Source organism: Prunus mume, linkage group LG8, assembly GCF_029339155.1.
Source record: "Prunus mume cultivar Tortuosa linkage group LG8, ASM2933915v1, whole genome shotgun sequence".
Lineage (NCBI taxonomy): Eukaryota > Viridiplantae > Streptophyta > Magnoliopsida > Rosales > Rosaceae > Prunus > Prunus mume.
In genome coordinates, this window is record NC_142705.1 from 1619914 (window position 1) to 1636617 (window position 16704).

General features: G+C 38.3%; 3 protein-coding genes across 3 annotated transcripts; all 3 read right to left on the reverse strand.

Moving 5' to 3' along the window:
• Positions 1-215: 215 nt before the first annotated feature.
• Positions 216-3960, reverse strand: LOC103341251 (bHLH transcription factor RHL1-like). Its single transcript, XM_008244742.2, is given in 8 exon segments — positions 216-756; positions 759-1014; positions 1474-1542; positions 1776-1841; positions 2434-2499; positions 2592-2753; positions 2854-2961; positions 3151-3960. Coding segments are annotated over 8 exon segments (1455 nt in total). The 5' UTR covers positions 3730-3960; the 3' UTR covers positions 216-607.
• A 2109-nt stretch (positions 3961-6069) lies between these two features.
• On the reverse strand, positions 6070-9923 carry ALDH11A3 (aldehyde dehydrogenase 11A3). Its single transcript, XM_008244741.3, has 9 exons — positions 9405-9923; positions 9087-9280; positions 8866-8994; positions 8089-8208; positions 7661-7797; positions 7412-7567; positions 6892-7270; positions 6628-6744; positions 6070-6514 (listed from the first exon to the last, which is right to left on the reverse strand). Exons 1-9 carry the CDS (start codon positions 9547-9549, stop codon positions 6401-6403), a joined length of 1491 nt encoding a protein of 496 aa, XP_008242963.1. The 5' UTR covers positions 9550-9923; the 3' UTR covers positions 6070-6400.
• Positions 9924-12417: 2494 nt separating this feature from the next.
• On the reverse strand, positions 12418-15190 carry LOC103341249 (small ribosomal subunit protein eS12-like). Its single transcript, XM_008244740.2, has 5 exons — positions 15050-15190; positions 14399-14433; positions 13485-13785; positions 12998-13063; positions 12418-12696 (listed from the first exon to the last, which is right to left on the reverse strand). The coding sequence occupies exons 2-5, from the start codon at positions 14404-14406 to the stop codon at positions 12637-12639; spliced, it is 435 nt and encodes a 144-aa protein (XP_008242962.2). The 5' UTR covers positions 14407-14433; positions 15050-15190; the 3' UTR covers positions 12418-12636.
• Positions 15191-16704: the final 1514 nt, after the last annotated feature.

The window sequence follows — 16704 nt, forward strand, 5'->3', positions numbered from 1 at the left end:
CAAACTACATACACAAAACTCACAGAAGAAACAAACTTTAACAAACTTTGACAAAACCCAAAAGCATAAGTCACCACCAAAGCTTAGCTTAGATAATACAACACCTTTTTTATCCTTAATAATTCCCTCATTGTTATTAAAACTGTAATCATTTCATAATAACATGATTGTGATTTTCAAGATAAACATGCTCGCATTAGTAGTAGTAGTAGTAGTAGTAGTACAATCAGCGGCACTCGGCCACTGGCAGCCAGCCAACCAACTTGCAAAATATAAAACAAATTAAAATACCATGAAAAACCAACAAGAGAATATTAAACTAAAATTAAAATAGAGAAACCCCCAAATAAAATCTCTTTTACCAAAAGAAAAGGATTTTTCCGGGATCATCATCTGCTGGTGTGACCGTGTGAGTTAGCTTTACCCAAAGTCTTCGCAAATACGGCGTCGTCGTGGAGGCCTTATTTTCGTAGACTTTAGACTACACGGCCTTGGTGGAGAGTCCCACGTCACTACGTGTGTTCATTTGTCGCCTAAAAAAGTAAAAACTAAAGCCAATAGGGTCGGTCGCTCTCAGTCGACAACACTTGACCACGTCGCTCGTCATTCAGGGCTTGGAGACGGAGGTCGCGTCTTTAACGGAACCGTCGACCCCACCGTTACCCATCGTGGCTGACTGGACGGTCAACACGGACATGCTGGGAGAGGAGGGCCCTTCGCCACCGTTGGATGCCATCACCGCATTACTGTTGTTGTGTTGTTGTGGATGAGGGGGTTCCTGGTGTGACACGTGGCAGTGGAGATGGCGGTTGCCAAGGAAATGGGCATGAGGCATAGACCCTTGCCCTGGAGGTACTGCATGGCGGATCCCATGTCTTCCTCCATGAGCTTGGCAACTTGGTGCTCCGTGACCGTCATGCTGTTGTCGTTAGATGAGGAGGCCGTTTGGTTGCCGTTAGAACTCCGGCCGCGGGTCCCGCCATTGGCACTGGCCTGGATACAGTCACCGCCTCCCTTACAGCAACGACCAAAAAATTAAACTATTATTTTTAGTGTGAAAGGGAAAGGATACAATACAAAGCTAAAAGAGAAAGAAAGAGCTCTCTCTCTCTCTCTCTCTCTCTCTCTCTCTCTGTCTGTAGGTTTGAAAAGTGAGAGGGAGAGAGAGAGGTGGAATCTGAGAAAGCGGGCACGCGTGCTGCTTTAGTTTTGTCGTTTTGTAGTGATGGAAAGTTTGGGGCTTTGAGTTTTTCAGTTGGCTAGCTGGGTACTGGGTACTTTCCTTCCTTTGGGTAGGTGAAATCAGGGAAATGTGAATGGTGGATTGGTTCTTCTTTTTCATCAACAACAACAACGCCACTACCTAAACAGATTTTCCATTCTCTTTCATATATATATGTAAATGTAATGTTCTTTGGTCCAGTCCAGTCCAGTCCTTGCTATGATAAAAAGGGTTTCTTCATTTTAATTTACCTCAGAGGACACATCAGCAACAAGAGGAGCAACAGCAGCTGCACCGCCCAACCTGCTCATGCTCAGAACCTACATGTTGTGTAAACATAACAAATTCACAACCATTCCCAACCATTCCCCAAAAAAAAAACAAAAACAAAAACAAAAATTTTACTTAGAAATCCATTATTTGATTATCATTATCTAATCCAGCAAACAATGTCAACTAGGGAATCTTTCTTTTTCTTTAATTAAGAAATAATTAACTCAGCTCCAGAAAGGAAAAAGGAAAAAAAAAAAAAAAACATAAAGAAGAAGAGTACCTTGACTTGGAGCTGGAGGAATTTGACATAATCGATGATCTCATCCAGCATTGAAGCTTTGTCTGTCTGTCATTCCAAAACCCACATTACATTAGATGATTGCATCCTAGAATCTCAAATCTATTTTTTTATATATATAATATAAAATATAAAAATATGCTAAACTTATTTAGTTGCGGTCCAGTAAGTATGGCTTGCTAGTACAATATAACACCATTAAATAATCTTTGGTCAAAATATTTTACAAGAATGCAAGTATAACTAACTATGCCTAACCCATTCGCCCTCAAGTTCGTGCCGGAGTACTGCTCGGGACCAACTTTCCCTTTTTTTTCAAATTTTTTGGATCGAATTCTTCAGCTTGTTTTCAAATACGCACGGAAGGATGATTCAATCCCTTCCCTATTATATGCGTGACACGTGTCCACTGTGATGCCTCTCTTCTCCTCCCCCTCTCCCTCTCCCTCCCCACAGAAAGAAAAACAAGTATAAATGAATTGCAATCTGACTGAGCGTCAGTTCACAGAACCGGAGGTGTCCCACTGGGGAAATGGGACTGAACAGCTTCAACAAATATTTAATTAAAGGAATATTGATACTGGTCCATAAATAACTAAACTATTCATTTGACAAGTAATTAACTAATTAATTAATTTACCTTGTTGGCATTGGGAACCAGCTCCTGCAGAGCCTTCATTCTCTCTGCGATTCTCTCTCTCCGTAACTGCAACAGCACCACCCCATATGTTTCAGTCGGATCACAACAAATTACAAACAAACCAAGAAAGAATTACACAAAGAAACAACCCAACGTACTCTTTCAGCGATGCTGTGTGGGTCAGTGGCTTGGCCTCTCCTCGCCCTGACTCTGGGTCTGGGTTGTGCGGGTGCACCCCCGCCCCCACCCGACCCACTCGCCGGACCTTGGTTCATCGCCGCCCCTGGACCTCCATAGTTCTGTGCCTGCAGCGAGCCTCCCTGTATCATGACGAGAAAATCAATCTACTAATCACTGCCACAGAAGCCAATAGATCATAATAATTGAATAAATAGAAGAAAATAGAGCGGGAGGGCATGCCTGAGGTTGGTGAAAATGCTGATTGGGAGACTGAGTAGTAGCCCCCCCATGCAGTGATCCAGAGAACCCATTGAATAGGGCTTGAACAGAAGAAGCCCCCTCACCTCCCTGTAAAAATTATTATAATATAATATTATCACCACCCCAGCAGTTCACACTATTTTTTTCTTCTTTCTAATTTACATTTATGCCGTCGGTGGTGATTGGCGAATTCAGATTATATACAGGAAGGAGACGAGAGCAGAGGAGAGGAGAGGGAAGGCGATAATTAATTAAGTAAGTTTGACAAAAACTCACCACAGGATTGGGAGATTTAAAGGAGGAGGAACCCTCGACGACGTCGTTGTTGGAGCGGTCAAAGTCTCCGTTGCCCAAAGACAAGGCCATGGGAACGAAGCCAGAGTCGGCGGACGTTGATCTGGACATCATGAGCTGGTGCTGGAGCATCATGGCGGCGGCAGCAGCGGCGGAGGCGGAAGCGGATTTGGAGGCACCGGCTCCGGCGCTGATCTGCTGGCTGCGGAACTTGGTGGCGAGGTTGGCGGAGTCATCGTAAGTGAAGACGACATTGTCGGAGTTGGAGGGCGGCGTGTCGTCGGCCCAGGAGCAGGACGAGGGGCCGAGGGTGGAGAGCATTTGCTCGAGGAAGTCGTCGTGGGAAGCGGAGTCGAAGTGAGCGGGGGAGGGGGAAGTAATTTGAGGATGCATCTGAGAGTGAGAGTTATGGAGGTGTGGCCTTGAATGAGAATGGGAGTGAGAGTGAGATTGTTGTTGAGGTTGAAGTTGAAGGTGGTGGTCTTGGAGAGAGAGTTGGGAGGAAGGTGAAGAGTTTAAGAGAGAGTTCATATCTTGCATTTCTTTGCTACAAGGCTGCATATATATATATATATATATATGATTAGATTAAGGAGATAGAGAGATAAATGATTGGGGGTTTGGGAAGTCAAATTAGAGGAAGAGGAAGATGAATTAAAATATTGGGGTGTTTAGGAGTGGAATTATTGGAGGGGGAGGAGAGAAAGGAGAAAGCATTTGAGAATGGCGATTTTGGGTTGGTGTGTTTGGACGATGAGAATTGAGAAGAAAAGAAAAAACCCTGGGCTTCCGTTTGGAGGGGGAGAGAGAGAGATATTAAATAGAAAAAGTTGAAGAGAGACTGAGGTTGTTTGTTTGTCTTTGTTTTGTATGATTGTGTTGTTCGGGTCTCCGAGACTCTGTCTGTGTGTGGGGTGGGTGGGGCTCGCTTCGCTAGTCTCTTCTGAGTTCTGACTGAGGAGGGCCTTTGGCTTTTTGGGCTTTGGCATTTGGTCAGGGACTCAACTAATCTGAGACTACCACATCAATTGTGCTGCGTATGCGCGTCGCCTCCTCTTCTTTCGTTTTTTATCTTCTTTTATCTTTTAAAAACAAAAAACAAAAAATTGAAATTTTATAGCTTGGAGTCACACTCACACAAACATAACTGTATAAATCCCAATATGACGTGTTCAAGATTTACATCAGAATTCAAAACAATGACCCAATGGAATGGTTACACATTTTTATTTTATTAAAATAATTGGGTTTTGGAATTTGAAGCACTAAAATAAAAAAGGGCAATGATTTTCCACTCCTATTTTATTCACTTACACTCATTTTTTAGTTATAAAAAAGAGTGTAAGTGGATAAAATATGAGAAAAAGAAGTGGGAAATCACCACTCAATAAAAAAAGCTCAAGGTTTGTTTGCCGAAAGCATGACCAGTGTATTCTAGTGTTGAAGAAGGAGATCTAAAGCAGTGATATGCTGTGATTGTCGTGGGCTCTCATCTTAGTTGTTAATTTGGGATGCAATCTTAGTTGTTAATTTGACCCGATATTCATTGTATGTTGGCGAAGCCTCCCAGGCTCCCTGCCCTGCTAAAGGAATCCCAATCACAAGACATGATTTGTTCCCCACTTAACCATAATTAACAAGACATTATTTGTTCCTTTTTTTTGTAATGGAGAACGAATTACTTGATTCACAGAAAGACTTGACATTTCAAATGGGTTTTGTAAGTGAATGCTCCTCCTAATTTGTCCTACAAATCCCAATTGCACAAGGCCAAAAGAAAAGATGTAGGTATATGTCCTTGTCTTGCTCCAATCACATCCCCACTTTTTTTTACACCTCACACATAATCTCTCAACCCAATCCCTAAACCAAATCATTAAACATGATTATCTTCGTGCCAAGCCCATTCTAAATCACAATAATTAACCACTTTGTTGCTCTTTGGGCTTAATTACACAGATACTTCCAGCAAAACAAAAACAAATAAATCTCTTGACGAGATATTATAGCACCTCTTCATTTCTGAGACAATGCAAAAGCATGTATCTTTTTTTTCCTCTATGTCTATATGCTAAATTATATTCCAACTCCCTTCTATCAATCACTCAAATCACCCGCAAACGGAATTCTAAGCCAACTTTGATTTGATCTCGTAGATAATTAGGAATTCGATTTGGCATCTCAAATTTCAAATGCAATCTTCCTTATTCTTCACTTTTTTTCCTCCTCCTTTTTGTTTTTGTTTTTTTGTGTTTTGTTTTTTGGTGAGGGTGGGGGGAGACTGACTCTGCACGGTTTATTATGATGCAGTGCAGGCGCAGGCAGCATTGGTTGGATTGAAGCCTGTCTGTTTCCAGGTTAACTTGCATACATGCCTATCTGTTTCTAATTAACCCAGGAAGAAGGTGAGAAAGAGGCTTCAGATCAGTTCTCAACTCATGCAGTCATTCCTGGCCACCTCTCTGACCTCTTGAATATATTTATATATTCAAGTCAACTTGAGCAACTTGTACTTAAAATATTTGAAGTCTTTAGATGTCTCATGTCTAATTAAACAACAAGAACATGAATGAGCATATTCCACCCCTAGGAAGGGGGGAAGTAGGCATGCATTTCATCTTTTGGTTAATCAGCCACCAAAATGTCTAAACCTAATCTAAGCATGCATTTCATTAACCAATCACAATGGGCCCAAGTGCTTTTCCATCCAGATTTACTTACCTGATGGCATTTCAAATTAGTTAGCTTTGTATCAGTGAAAATGACAGAGATAAGTTCATGAATTAGGATATAATTGTGTAGCTAATCAAATGCTTAATACAGCTACGCACGAGCATTGACTTGTCATTAAGGACAAGGCTTAAGGCAGGCCTAAGGCACCACGCAAGAATCAAAACACCATTTTTATAGCTAAGATAAAGATATGTAATGATGCTTAATTATCAAACTAAAATGTAGTACAAGTACCTCAGATCTTATTAGCAAAGCTTCCAAATTCATGGGCTAATAACATAAGCTAATTGATACACAAGAGAAGCCTAAGTTCTTGCAAGTGCTAAATAAACATCTGGTAACACATGATGCAGATGCAGCCCCATTATTCTCCTTTCTCAACTCCATTTGCTGAACAAGTCACATTTCTCATAGTCTGCAGCCTAAAATTCCACCACAACATTTTACTAATCTGCTCCCATATTTAGTAGCTGTTGCGACTATCGATTCTTTATGAACACTAACCCATGCTGTAAGAAGGTGTTGGCAAGTTGATCACAGTCGTCTTGATCTTGGTCATCATGTTGATGCTGTTGGTGATTCCTTGTGACCCAATTCCACTGTCCTTTATACCCTGTCAATACATCATTCATAAGTATTCACCAAGATGGTGGTCTTTTCTTGGAAGGAAATGGTGGCCGTCAAATAAAGTAAACTAATTAATTTTCTGGAATTTTAAAGATTCACCTGAAACGGAAAATGATCCGGTCCACGAGCAGGTGCAGAGTTTATTTGAACCGTTCCTGTCTCCATTGCATCACCAATCAAAATGGCCTTGTTGATGTCCTTTGTGAACACACAGCCCTGCATTTTACCCATGTCATGTGTGAGTCAATATTTTACTGGGGAGAGAGCATAACTGTATAGTTCAACTATGGCAGAAGAAAACATCATTTTCGGTATGCATAAGACATCACGGTATGCAAGTGGAGAGACCCAAAAAAATGTTACCTGGAGTCCAAAATTGCTGGCATTGCAATGGTGGATTCCTTCTTCTACAGAAGTAATCCTAATAACTGGCAAAACTGGACCAAATGGCTCTTCCCATGCAATTCTCATATCAGGCCTGACGTTATCTAACAACAAAGGCCAGATAAGGTTGCCATCTCTCTTGTACTCCTGGCAAAATGTTGCTCCTTTCTGTTTTGCATCCACAACTAACCCTTCGATAAAATTCGCTGATGATTCTGAAACAACTGGAGTGATATCAGAGTTCTCCTCTGGTGGTCCAACAGTTAGTTTTGCCACCCTTTTGTTCACTTTCTCGACAAGGGCATCAGCAACGGATTCCATCACCAAGACAACCTTAACAGCGGTACACCTTTGACCACTGTTACAAATGTGAGTACCAAGCGAGTCAGAAAGAAATCTCATTAGTTGAGTACTATAGATTGCAGCGGAAAGAATTAGACTATGTAATTGCTACTCTGGTGGTGCCTCATACAAGCATAAGATACATAATTTCCTTCACCTGTAAGAAAAGCCTCCCTTTATAATGTTTGCTGCCACCAAATCTAGGTCGGCATCTTCAAGTACAATGCAGGCATCTTTACCCCCCAATTCCATCTGAAGAGGGATCATGCCCGCCTTTTTGGAAATTGCAACACCAGTATCACCACCAGTGAAGCTGAGAAACCGGTATTCATCAGTAAGTAACGATATATCAAGACGAAGGAAAGGGATTCTATTGCAGCACCAAAAGAAAATAATCTGGGATTACCTTATACAACTCACTCCAGGATGCATGGTAAGGAAGTCACCGATCTCAGATCCTTTCCCAGTGACACAACTAATAAGGCCTTTGGGAAAACCAGCCAAGTGAAAGCAATGAACCATATGAAGGCAAGAAACAGCACCCTAGAAGAAAGTTAGGGGTATGATTCAGTCTTTCAGATCATGAAACAATATTTTCATCGAGTGTTTTAGACACAGTTTTTTAATGCTGTACTTAAAAATACATTTTTGCAGGAATTTACATAGTTCGAAAATAAAGGCCAGCTTCCACCTTTCTGGTTTTTCATCATACTACTACTGAGACGTTATGTGTGTGATCAAGAAGGGTTGGCGAATTACTCAGTATCAAACACAATGTCCTACGATCAAGTAATAACTGCTGGACCAAAGTGTAATTCCATAGACTGGCAATACCTGAGTTGGAGGCTTCAGCACAAGGGAGTTTCCAGCAATGAGTGCAGGAGCAATTTTTGAGACAGCAAGGTTGACAGGATAGTTAAATGGTGGAATGGCTAAAACCACACCAAGTGGAATCTGCAATCAAAATACAGTTGCATTCAATAAAACTTATAATGATAAGACCTTTCAAAATTATATCAATCTGAATAAAGAGTAGATGGTTAAGGTAGACGTGCGTTGTGATAATTAGCACGGTGAGAGTGGATAAAGATAGCAATTACAGTTATTAGAATTTCTGACAACGTGACGAAAGAAATTGAGAAAAAGTAGTTGCAACTGCTGAGAATTAAAGCAAACAATAGAAGTATGGTGGTTGGCAAAGGAAACAAAAGGAAGAAAAATCCCATAGATGGTTTAAGAAGACACTGTGTGTGTTAGTTTCTCAGCTCTTCAATCTGTCACAAGTATCAGACGAAATGTGACACAAACAGATAATATGTTACTATAGCACGACGGATAGCAGCTCCTTTTCAAAAAATGAGAATTAGTTTAATGAGTTCTGAGTTCAGGCCTACTGAGAATTATTTATCACAGACAGTTGGAAGTTACAGACACCAACAATTTCTGGTGGAAATTTGTTTTTGGCTGACATCATCTTTCCTTTTTTCTATAGGCTTAATGCTTACATCATCAAATCAAGCTTTTCATGCATATTTCCAGGAGAAACTCACGAAATCAACAGTAAAAGGAGAAACTAACAAGAATAAGTAGTTGAATTGAAAGTAAAGATACCTTGGAAGTAAGACAGTACTTTGTTCTGTCATTTCCAGGAAAACTATCAGACACCAAGAACTTCCCTTCTCCCAGAATCCTAACCCCTTCTTCAGCACAGTAAGACACCAAATCCCCAGACCTCACAACCTTCATAAAACCCAATATTCCCATTTCAATTTCATGGAAAATCAAACAGAAACGCATTTAGTTTGTGTGCAAAAACAGAACGAGTTATACACCTCTGTAACTGCATCTTTAGCAGGTTTAGCAATTTCTTTAACAAGGGATTCTGCAATTGGAGTTTTGTACTCTTTCAGGATAGAAGCAGCTTTATGAAGAAGCTCAGCTCGCTTCCAGAGTGGAGTCTTTGCCCACGACTTCTGTGCAATTTTCGCAGTTTCTATAACCTTGTTGACCTCTTCTTGTGTACAAGCTGTGACAACCAAACAAAGGGTAGTTGTAATTTTGTAAAACGAAACAGAGAAAACAGAGCAACCATGCAAAATTAAAAACCACGACATGAACATGATGATTAATCAAAGATGACAGATGATCACCTTGAACCTTGTAGTGAACCTTTCTTGTAGTTGGGTTGATGATGGGAACGAGTTTACCAGAAGATGATTTCTTCCACTCTCCATCAGCGTAGTACTTGTAAGCCTCTCCATCCAATATCTCTGAAAACAATCCAGTACCAGCCATGGCTGACAAAGATTAGAGCTCAAACAACAAAGAACCCAACACAAGAATTGCTCAACTTGAGCGTATGACAGCCTCTTTTTGGACTGTGCAAGGCAGCAAAAGAGAGGCGTATGTAGACCAGTGGAGGATGAGGGAGTGAGGGAGTGTGTGGGTGATAAGTAGTCTGGTTTTTGGGTTGTTTGGTGGGATTTGTGAGGGTGTTTATATAAGGGGAAGGTGAGCCACGCTTTGTCCAGTAAAATGGGACAGAGGAGGAAGTCGGTTAGGTGGTCCAAAGGTTGACAAGTAAGCTTTTACTTCCTGCACATCTTCCCTTGTGGAAACTCTCTGTTTTTTTAATATCAGACGGTTAAAAAAGACTCAAAATTTTAGTTAGCCTCGTGCTGTCCGCGACTTATGGCATATATACAAACTTAAAAAAAATTGAAACTTTAGAACACTTTTAAGCCACACAATCATTTTTCCCTTAAGAATTTTCACCAAAATGGCTAAACTTTTATGGTTACCTACCATTTAAACCGATATACGTCTAAAGTTTTAGTACAGCTTTTGGGGACCTCCTATAAAAGTTTCACAGCTACCATCCTCCTTGTTAACAGCAGAGTGTTAAATAAGGAGGAGATTTTGAGTTTGATTTTCACTGATGAAGCAAAGTGTGTTTGAATTTGTAATTTTAAGAAAATGAAAGACAAGGAAGAGCTGTTGCATCTACTTCGAAACGCACGCATGCATGAAGTTGTTTTTTTTCCAACTTGTAAAAAATTATCTACGCATTTATAATAATGCAGATGGTTAGGAGCTTGAAGGCTACCTGAGTTGGCTTTGCATGAGCTAATTCGAAGGACACTGTGGTTGGCCATATATGAAGTAGGTACACCACGGTTGCCACCTACCTATATTAGTTAAAATTATGAAAGGGAAAAATAAAATTAAACATTAAGAAATTGATTAGATCGCTTCATATAACAAAACAAAAGAAAAATCAGAATGTATGTATATATATTCTCTCATCCGGAAGTTCGCATGATAACGTGCAGATGTCATTATAAATAGAGAGGAAAGCAGAGAGGGGTAGTAGAAAATACATGGCGCCCGTATAAGAGAATTTTTGTATATATATGTGCATGCATGAAGCTTGCACTCTTTCAGATTTCTAAATATAACCAACCAGATATTACTATTATATATTCACTGAATAATCCATGATTATAGCCATAATGACGAAGGAGGGCCAAATAAAGCAAAGCCAGAGAGAGAGAGATAGAGAAGGAGAAGAGAATGAGAGTGTAAAGAGTAAAACCTGCTGCTGATTAAGACTGAAATGAAGTAAGCCTTTTGATTCTAAAGCATGAAAACTGCAGAAAAGCTGGGACATTCTATTATTCTTGAATGCTCCAAACTTAAAGCATGTGTTGAAACCGAAAAATAAAAAGTAAAAATAAAAAATGAAAAAAAATGAAAGGTTGTCTTTGGCTTAAGATTAGGTGTAGTAAGCTAACTGCAACCTAAATGATCGGAGTCCGTGGATATATGTATAACTTGGTAAACTACAACTTGTTGGATGGGACGTGTTTTACGGAGAGCTTAAATTGGCCTCAACTGAACCACCAACTCCCTGGTTTCTGGAGGATCGATATTCACAATTAATGTTTTGTTTTTTCCTCCTCCTCCTCTCACTCTTCATTCATACAGAATGAGAGAGAGAAAGCGCATGCAGCTTCACATTGCACTGGCATTTGGCAATAACGTTGTATGCATATTTTCAACGTGTTCGGCAATCAGAATCATCTGTCCGACATAGTTTCCTTTAGCAGACTCGATGGAATTGAAGAGTTGCATGAGAACTTGGTTATAATTAAACAAATATATTGTTAGCAAAAAGTATTTGTTGAAAAAAGCAGAAAAGAATGAGAATCCGAAGCCAAAAACTGTGGTTTTAGGCTTGTATTGTAGAAGCCTCCAAACTTTATTTTGATCACTTTATCTTTTCTTTATGGGCATCTTATCCCTACTAGTTGCTTGGGTTTGGAGTTCCTTATAGTTTTTCACATGCAATGCAAGAATGGGAGAAGGAGACTCCAGAAACGCATGGGTTTGTCAGTCAAGAGGCACGGCCGAAACGTTTTTTTGAGTTAAAACCCCAAGTGGACCCTCCAGCTTTCAGTTTTAGGCCGCTTATGGGTCGTGGCAACTTGCAAAAGCCAGTCTTTTTCTTCTTCCATTGGATAAAGGGTCGTTGAAAGCTAATGTGGTTCACAGGTATTCCTGGTGCAGGTTCAACCAGAGGCTTGAGGACACATTGCACCGCTCTTTATGGACCACTACTGCATAGCCTGGTGGATTTCACTTAAATTTTGTCCCAAGGATAATTAGAAAAAAAATAAAAACAGGATGATGCCAATTGTTTTTAGGGAGTTTTACTAAAACACCCAAAACAATGGAGCTGAAATTATAAAAAAAGCCAACACCCAAAACACTTTATAAATACACCCAAAACCCATCATTACACACATTCAAAACCCATTTATAAACACACCTAAAAAATATACAATTGTTGACTTTAGGGTTGATTTTGAGTGTGTTTCAATGTTTAAATAGTGTTTGAGTTTTTTTATAAATACATGTCTATAAATTTGTATTGTTTTTATCACCAAGCCTGAGGCTGAGAATGATGAGTTTCCACATCATGCTCTGGTCTCTGTTCAGAGATTAAAGGGGCTGCCGCTAAAGATTTTTAACCATAACGTATCTGAACCTCAAATTTCTTGAAAAGCATGTCATACAATCATAACGTGATCCTCATCATTTGAAATGCCCCATTTGCATTGTTAACGAGAAACCCAAAAGAAAAAACATGCAAATCACTAATGAAACCACACCAAAAATTACTTCATTCAATTCAAGGATAGGTTAAGACAGACAAATCATCATGTTTCGAAAATCAGAGACGACAGTTACTCAATTCCACTTCTATAAGTTTGGACATGCCACTGGTGAAATCATAACCAATATTAAAAAAGGCTTAAGACTACCTAAAGAACATCACCCCCAAATCAAAATGGGGCTGACTCTCCAATATCTTCTAGTTTAATGGGACTTCACGTACTCCTGAACAACATGAAGGCCTTCTGTATCTTCTCCATAATCCTGCAAAACAATAGACAATATGATTAGGAAACAAAAACCATACGAAGAATAATCCAATTTAGCATGTGATAAAAGCAAGTATGGTGGATGAATACAAACCTTCCCTAAGCCAAATTGGCAGAATAATAAAGTTATTAAGAAACTCATTGAAACAAAAGAAAATGGATAGAAACACAAAATCATTGATCTAATTTAGTGAATCACTAAAATTTTGATGGATTCATTTGTCTCACCTATATTTGTCAGCAACATAGGTTCAAGAGACAACAACAGAAATGCACACAAATAAATGTTTACATACCTTCACAACAACGCAGGAGCAACCAACAACCTTTCTAGCATTTCCCTCTGAATCTATCTTACAAAGCTGTGAGAAGAATGTTTAAAATTAACAATAAGTTGAAAAAGAACATGAGCATTATCAGAAAGAAAAAGAATTAAAGTGCCCCAAGGGAAATCAATAAAAGGAAATAGAGTTTGAAGATTACCAACTACCCAGTCCCCCCACCCACGACAGATCTGATCAGATGATAAGCAAATCGACAGACATTTTTTATTTATTGGTAAATAAATACCCTCTAAATGGAATTGTTACTAAGTGAAGATAATTGCATGTGTATAAAACAAGTAGATTAATTATGGAGCTATGGAGAAAGAGGGCAAAAGAGCAATAGAGAGATAGAGGAAAACGCCCGAACAAGCTAAATAATTAACATCTGCAAATAAGTACTTTTAGGCAAGAACTAAAACTAACAACACTGCTTTATGTCAATTGATTTTTCACTTACACCAGACCATTCTCCAAGAGTTTTAGCACTAGGAATTGATATCAATTTAACATTATGGTCAGCACATAGCGCCTTGACCAGCTTGACATAATCAGCCTGATCGCAGTCCTCAGCTAACACACAGAGCTGGGCAGCGTGCTTCTCAATGACCTTTGCACCTTCATGGAGTCCACGTGTGAGCCCACCATGAGCCAACGACTTTCTCAACACAAGTTGCAATGCTGTCAAAAGGTCCATGGGCTCACCTAGAGCTGGAACAGCAGCAGCAGCAGGCTCAGCAGCAACAACAACTTCTTCTTCTCTGTACAAGCAATAAATTGACTTGACATAGACATACACATGCAAACCAAATAAATCCTAAGGAAATCACAACAGAAAAGAAAAAAAAAGGAATACTGAAGCACTATCCAGTCAGTGAAATATTAAGGGACCAAAGAAGATATCATAAAATACAACATGCAAGGGCTTCTTAATTTTCCTTCTATAGGACATACAGCATAAAATGCAGAACAAGTGCACAGATCCTAGTATCAAAAAACACACAATCTAAAACATAATTAACTAAAGTAAGCCTTCACTCACTCATCCATTACATACTCCCACAGTCCAAAACAAAAGGTCCCTAGAGGCACACAACTATAATTCAGCGGTTTGCCACACATTCTGCAAATCTGGATCTAAACCAAACAGGTCTCACAATACTAGACCAATAACATGTACCCTCATTTTGATATGTATCAAATTTGTGAAAGGCAGTTTACCAGTAAAAAAGATAAATTTAGGCTACTTCTCAGGCCAAGTAATCAGGATCGCACTTTGATCTCTAAAAATACTCGCACCCTCCATTAAAATAAATATTCCATATGTACAGTGAAAATGAGTATGGAGAATTGGAAAAAGAAATATCTACATACCCTGACATTGTGCTTGTCTGCTGAAATTAGAGGCCCTGGTTACAAGAAAATAACAAAACAGATGTCAGCCATATAAAAAATTTCGGCAAAAGATAAAATTACCAGACTTGCAAGCTCCAACACTGAAACCTAAACAAGTCTTATAGCAATAAAAACCTACAAAAACATAACACTAGTAATTCTGACTTGTAAAGGAATAACTAGAGAATCTTAAAGAATTAGATAGATACTTTGTGCATGGTTAGTTTACTAAAGTGAACTTTACACGCCGATGATGCACAATAACCAGCGCTTAGAATACATACCAAGTCAAATTTGGTGCCCACGTCAAAAACAGACAACCAAATATATTAACAGTTATACAAACACACAGAAGATGTTAACTCTAGTGCTAAAATACTCGGACATGAAATGTTACTTGGAATTTCCAGAAGCAATTTTGTAGCTTTCATGAAAAATCACAGAATGCAAAATGCCCTTCAAGCCAGTTTTGGATTTTAGACAATTATTAATGCCCCATTCATCTTTTCTTCTTTTTCATTTTTCAATTAAATTTCTCAGCGGCCACACAGAACTTCTAAACCGAAACGTAGTTGTAGAAGTTAAATTAGAGGAAAATGTAATCAGACGCACAGAGAGATAAGTGCTGACCTTGATGATGGTGGAGGTTGTGGTGATGTACAGATCTAAGAGCCGCACTGCTATTTGCTGCAAGAGAAGTGAATGAGGCCGACGGGGTCGTTCTTATAACTCACACGAGAACATAGATGAACCCTAAAAACCCTACTTTCAAATGACCATACTACCCTTTTCCTCCTTTTTCCTTTTGCGCGTTTTTCTTTTTGTTTTTCCAGGATTTTTTTTTCTTTTGGATGGGGTCTGTTTTCAGTTTTAAAATATAACTAGCCTCTTCGCACGCTCTTCTGCACGGGAGAGGTTTTTTATTTTTTATTTTAAAATTTATTTTAGAATTAAAAAGGATTGGTAATTGTATTCCATAAAAATAGAATCCATTATCTGAATTTTCTTTTAATTTAATTTTTTTTAATATGAAAATGTTTGAATTTACCATATTATCCTTATTTAATTAATAATTTCAATTATTAATGTTTGTAATAACCAAAGGCATTTTTTGTCATTTTAAATGCTTCACCATTCTTTACCATTTGCTTTATATATATAGATTACGTAATATTACAAGTTGGTTAAAAATAAACACAATCCAAAAAAGTACTAATATAACTTATCATGTGTTAGTTGTATTGACCTAGGTTGTTGGTGTGCTCCCAATTTTAAACCCTCATGATACTCATACTTTGGGACTGACAAACCAGAAAAACAGCTTTCCCCCTCTCTCTTCTTAACTTTTGAAAGAAACAAAAAACTAATATAATAACAAGTTTATTGATAAATCATGGTTAAAAAAATAGAATTGTAGTGTCTAACTTTATGGCATGTTTACTAATTCATAATCGATGTGATGATGAATTGAATTGTGGAGGAGTTAAAATTTGGATTCTCATTTAAGATGTTTACTCAACTATGTGGAATCAGGGTAGGAATAGTACTGATTCCTTATACGATGTTTACTAAATTATAATTCATTTAAAATTCAGATAGGTTAGTTCTCCATGAGTTAGAATATCACATCCCACTCAAGAGCCAAATTCCTCCAAAATCAACAATTGTGTTCCTAATTTTGTGTGAGCCCACTTGCATTTTATTTCATTTTTATGAAGTAAACATAACATTAATCCATAATCGAAATACAACTTCTTATTTTGATTTCGATTACGAATTAGTAACATATTATATAGTTTCAATTTTTTTAAATGTAAGTTAAACAAAATAATTAACATAAGAAATAAATTATTTTTAAATAAAAATTATTAACATGGTTTGCTAAGATAATTGGTCGCTAACCATCCTTTATTTTTGGTTGAAATCTGAAATACATTAAAAGTTATATCCTCTTAATATCTTAGTATACAAGTCAAAATAAATTCGACAAGGACATCGAGGCTAAACCAAATACATTTTTTTATTTGAGTACAAGCGATTGTCTAAATTACAGAGAATGAGAATTTTTCACACACACACAACTATGTTGCCATGGGAGTTCGAACATGAACCCTCTAGTATGCAAGTCAATGCCATTTCCTGCTGGACTAGACTCCATTGGCTAAACCAAATACATGAATTGTTATAATTGTATTCTTTTTTTGAAATTCTATTTTTTTTTATGAAGGTTTTTGAAATTTTTTTCGGATAAAAGTATTTTGGAGGTTTTGTAATAGTTTGAGCAA

Coding starts and splice junctions, on each gene's coding strand:
- ALDH11A3 (XM_008244741.3), bottom strand. CDS start 9,549: ATGGCTGGTACTGGATTGTTTTCAGAGATATTGGATGGAGAGGCTTAC. Junction 9,281..9,404: donor GGTTCACTACAAGGTTCAAG/GTGATCATCTGT, acceptor TGGTTGTCACAG/CTTGTACACAAGAAGAGGTC. Junction 6,745..6,891: donor CCAGCAATTTTGGACTCCAG/GTAACATTTTTT, acceptor GGTAAAATGCAG/GGCTGTGTGTTCACAAAGGA.
- LOC103341249 (XM_008244740.2), bottom strand. Junction 13,064..13,484: donor CTCTTGGAGAATGGTCTGGT/GTAAGTGAAAAA, acceptor TTCTTCTCACAG/CTTTGTAAGATAGATTCAGA. Junction 12,697..12,997: donor GCTCCTGCGTTGTTGTGAAG/GTATGTAAACAT, acceptor ATTGTTTTGCAG/GATTATGGAGAAGATACAGA.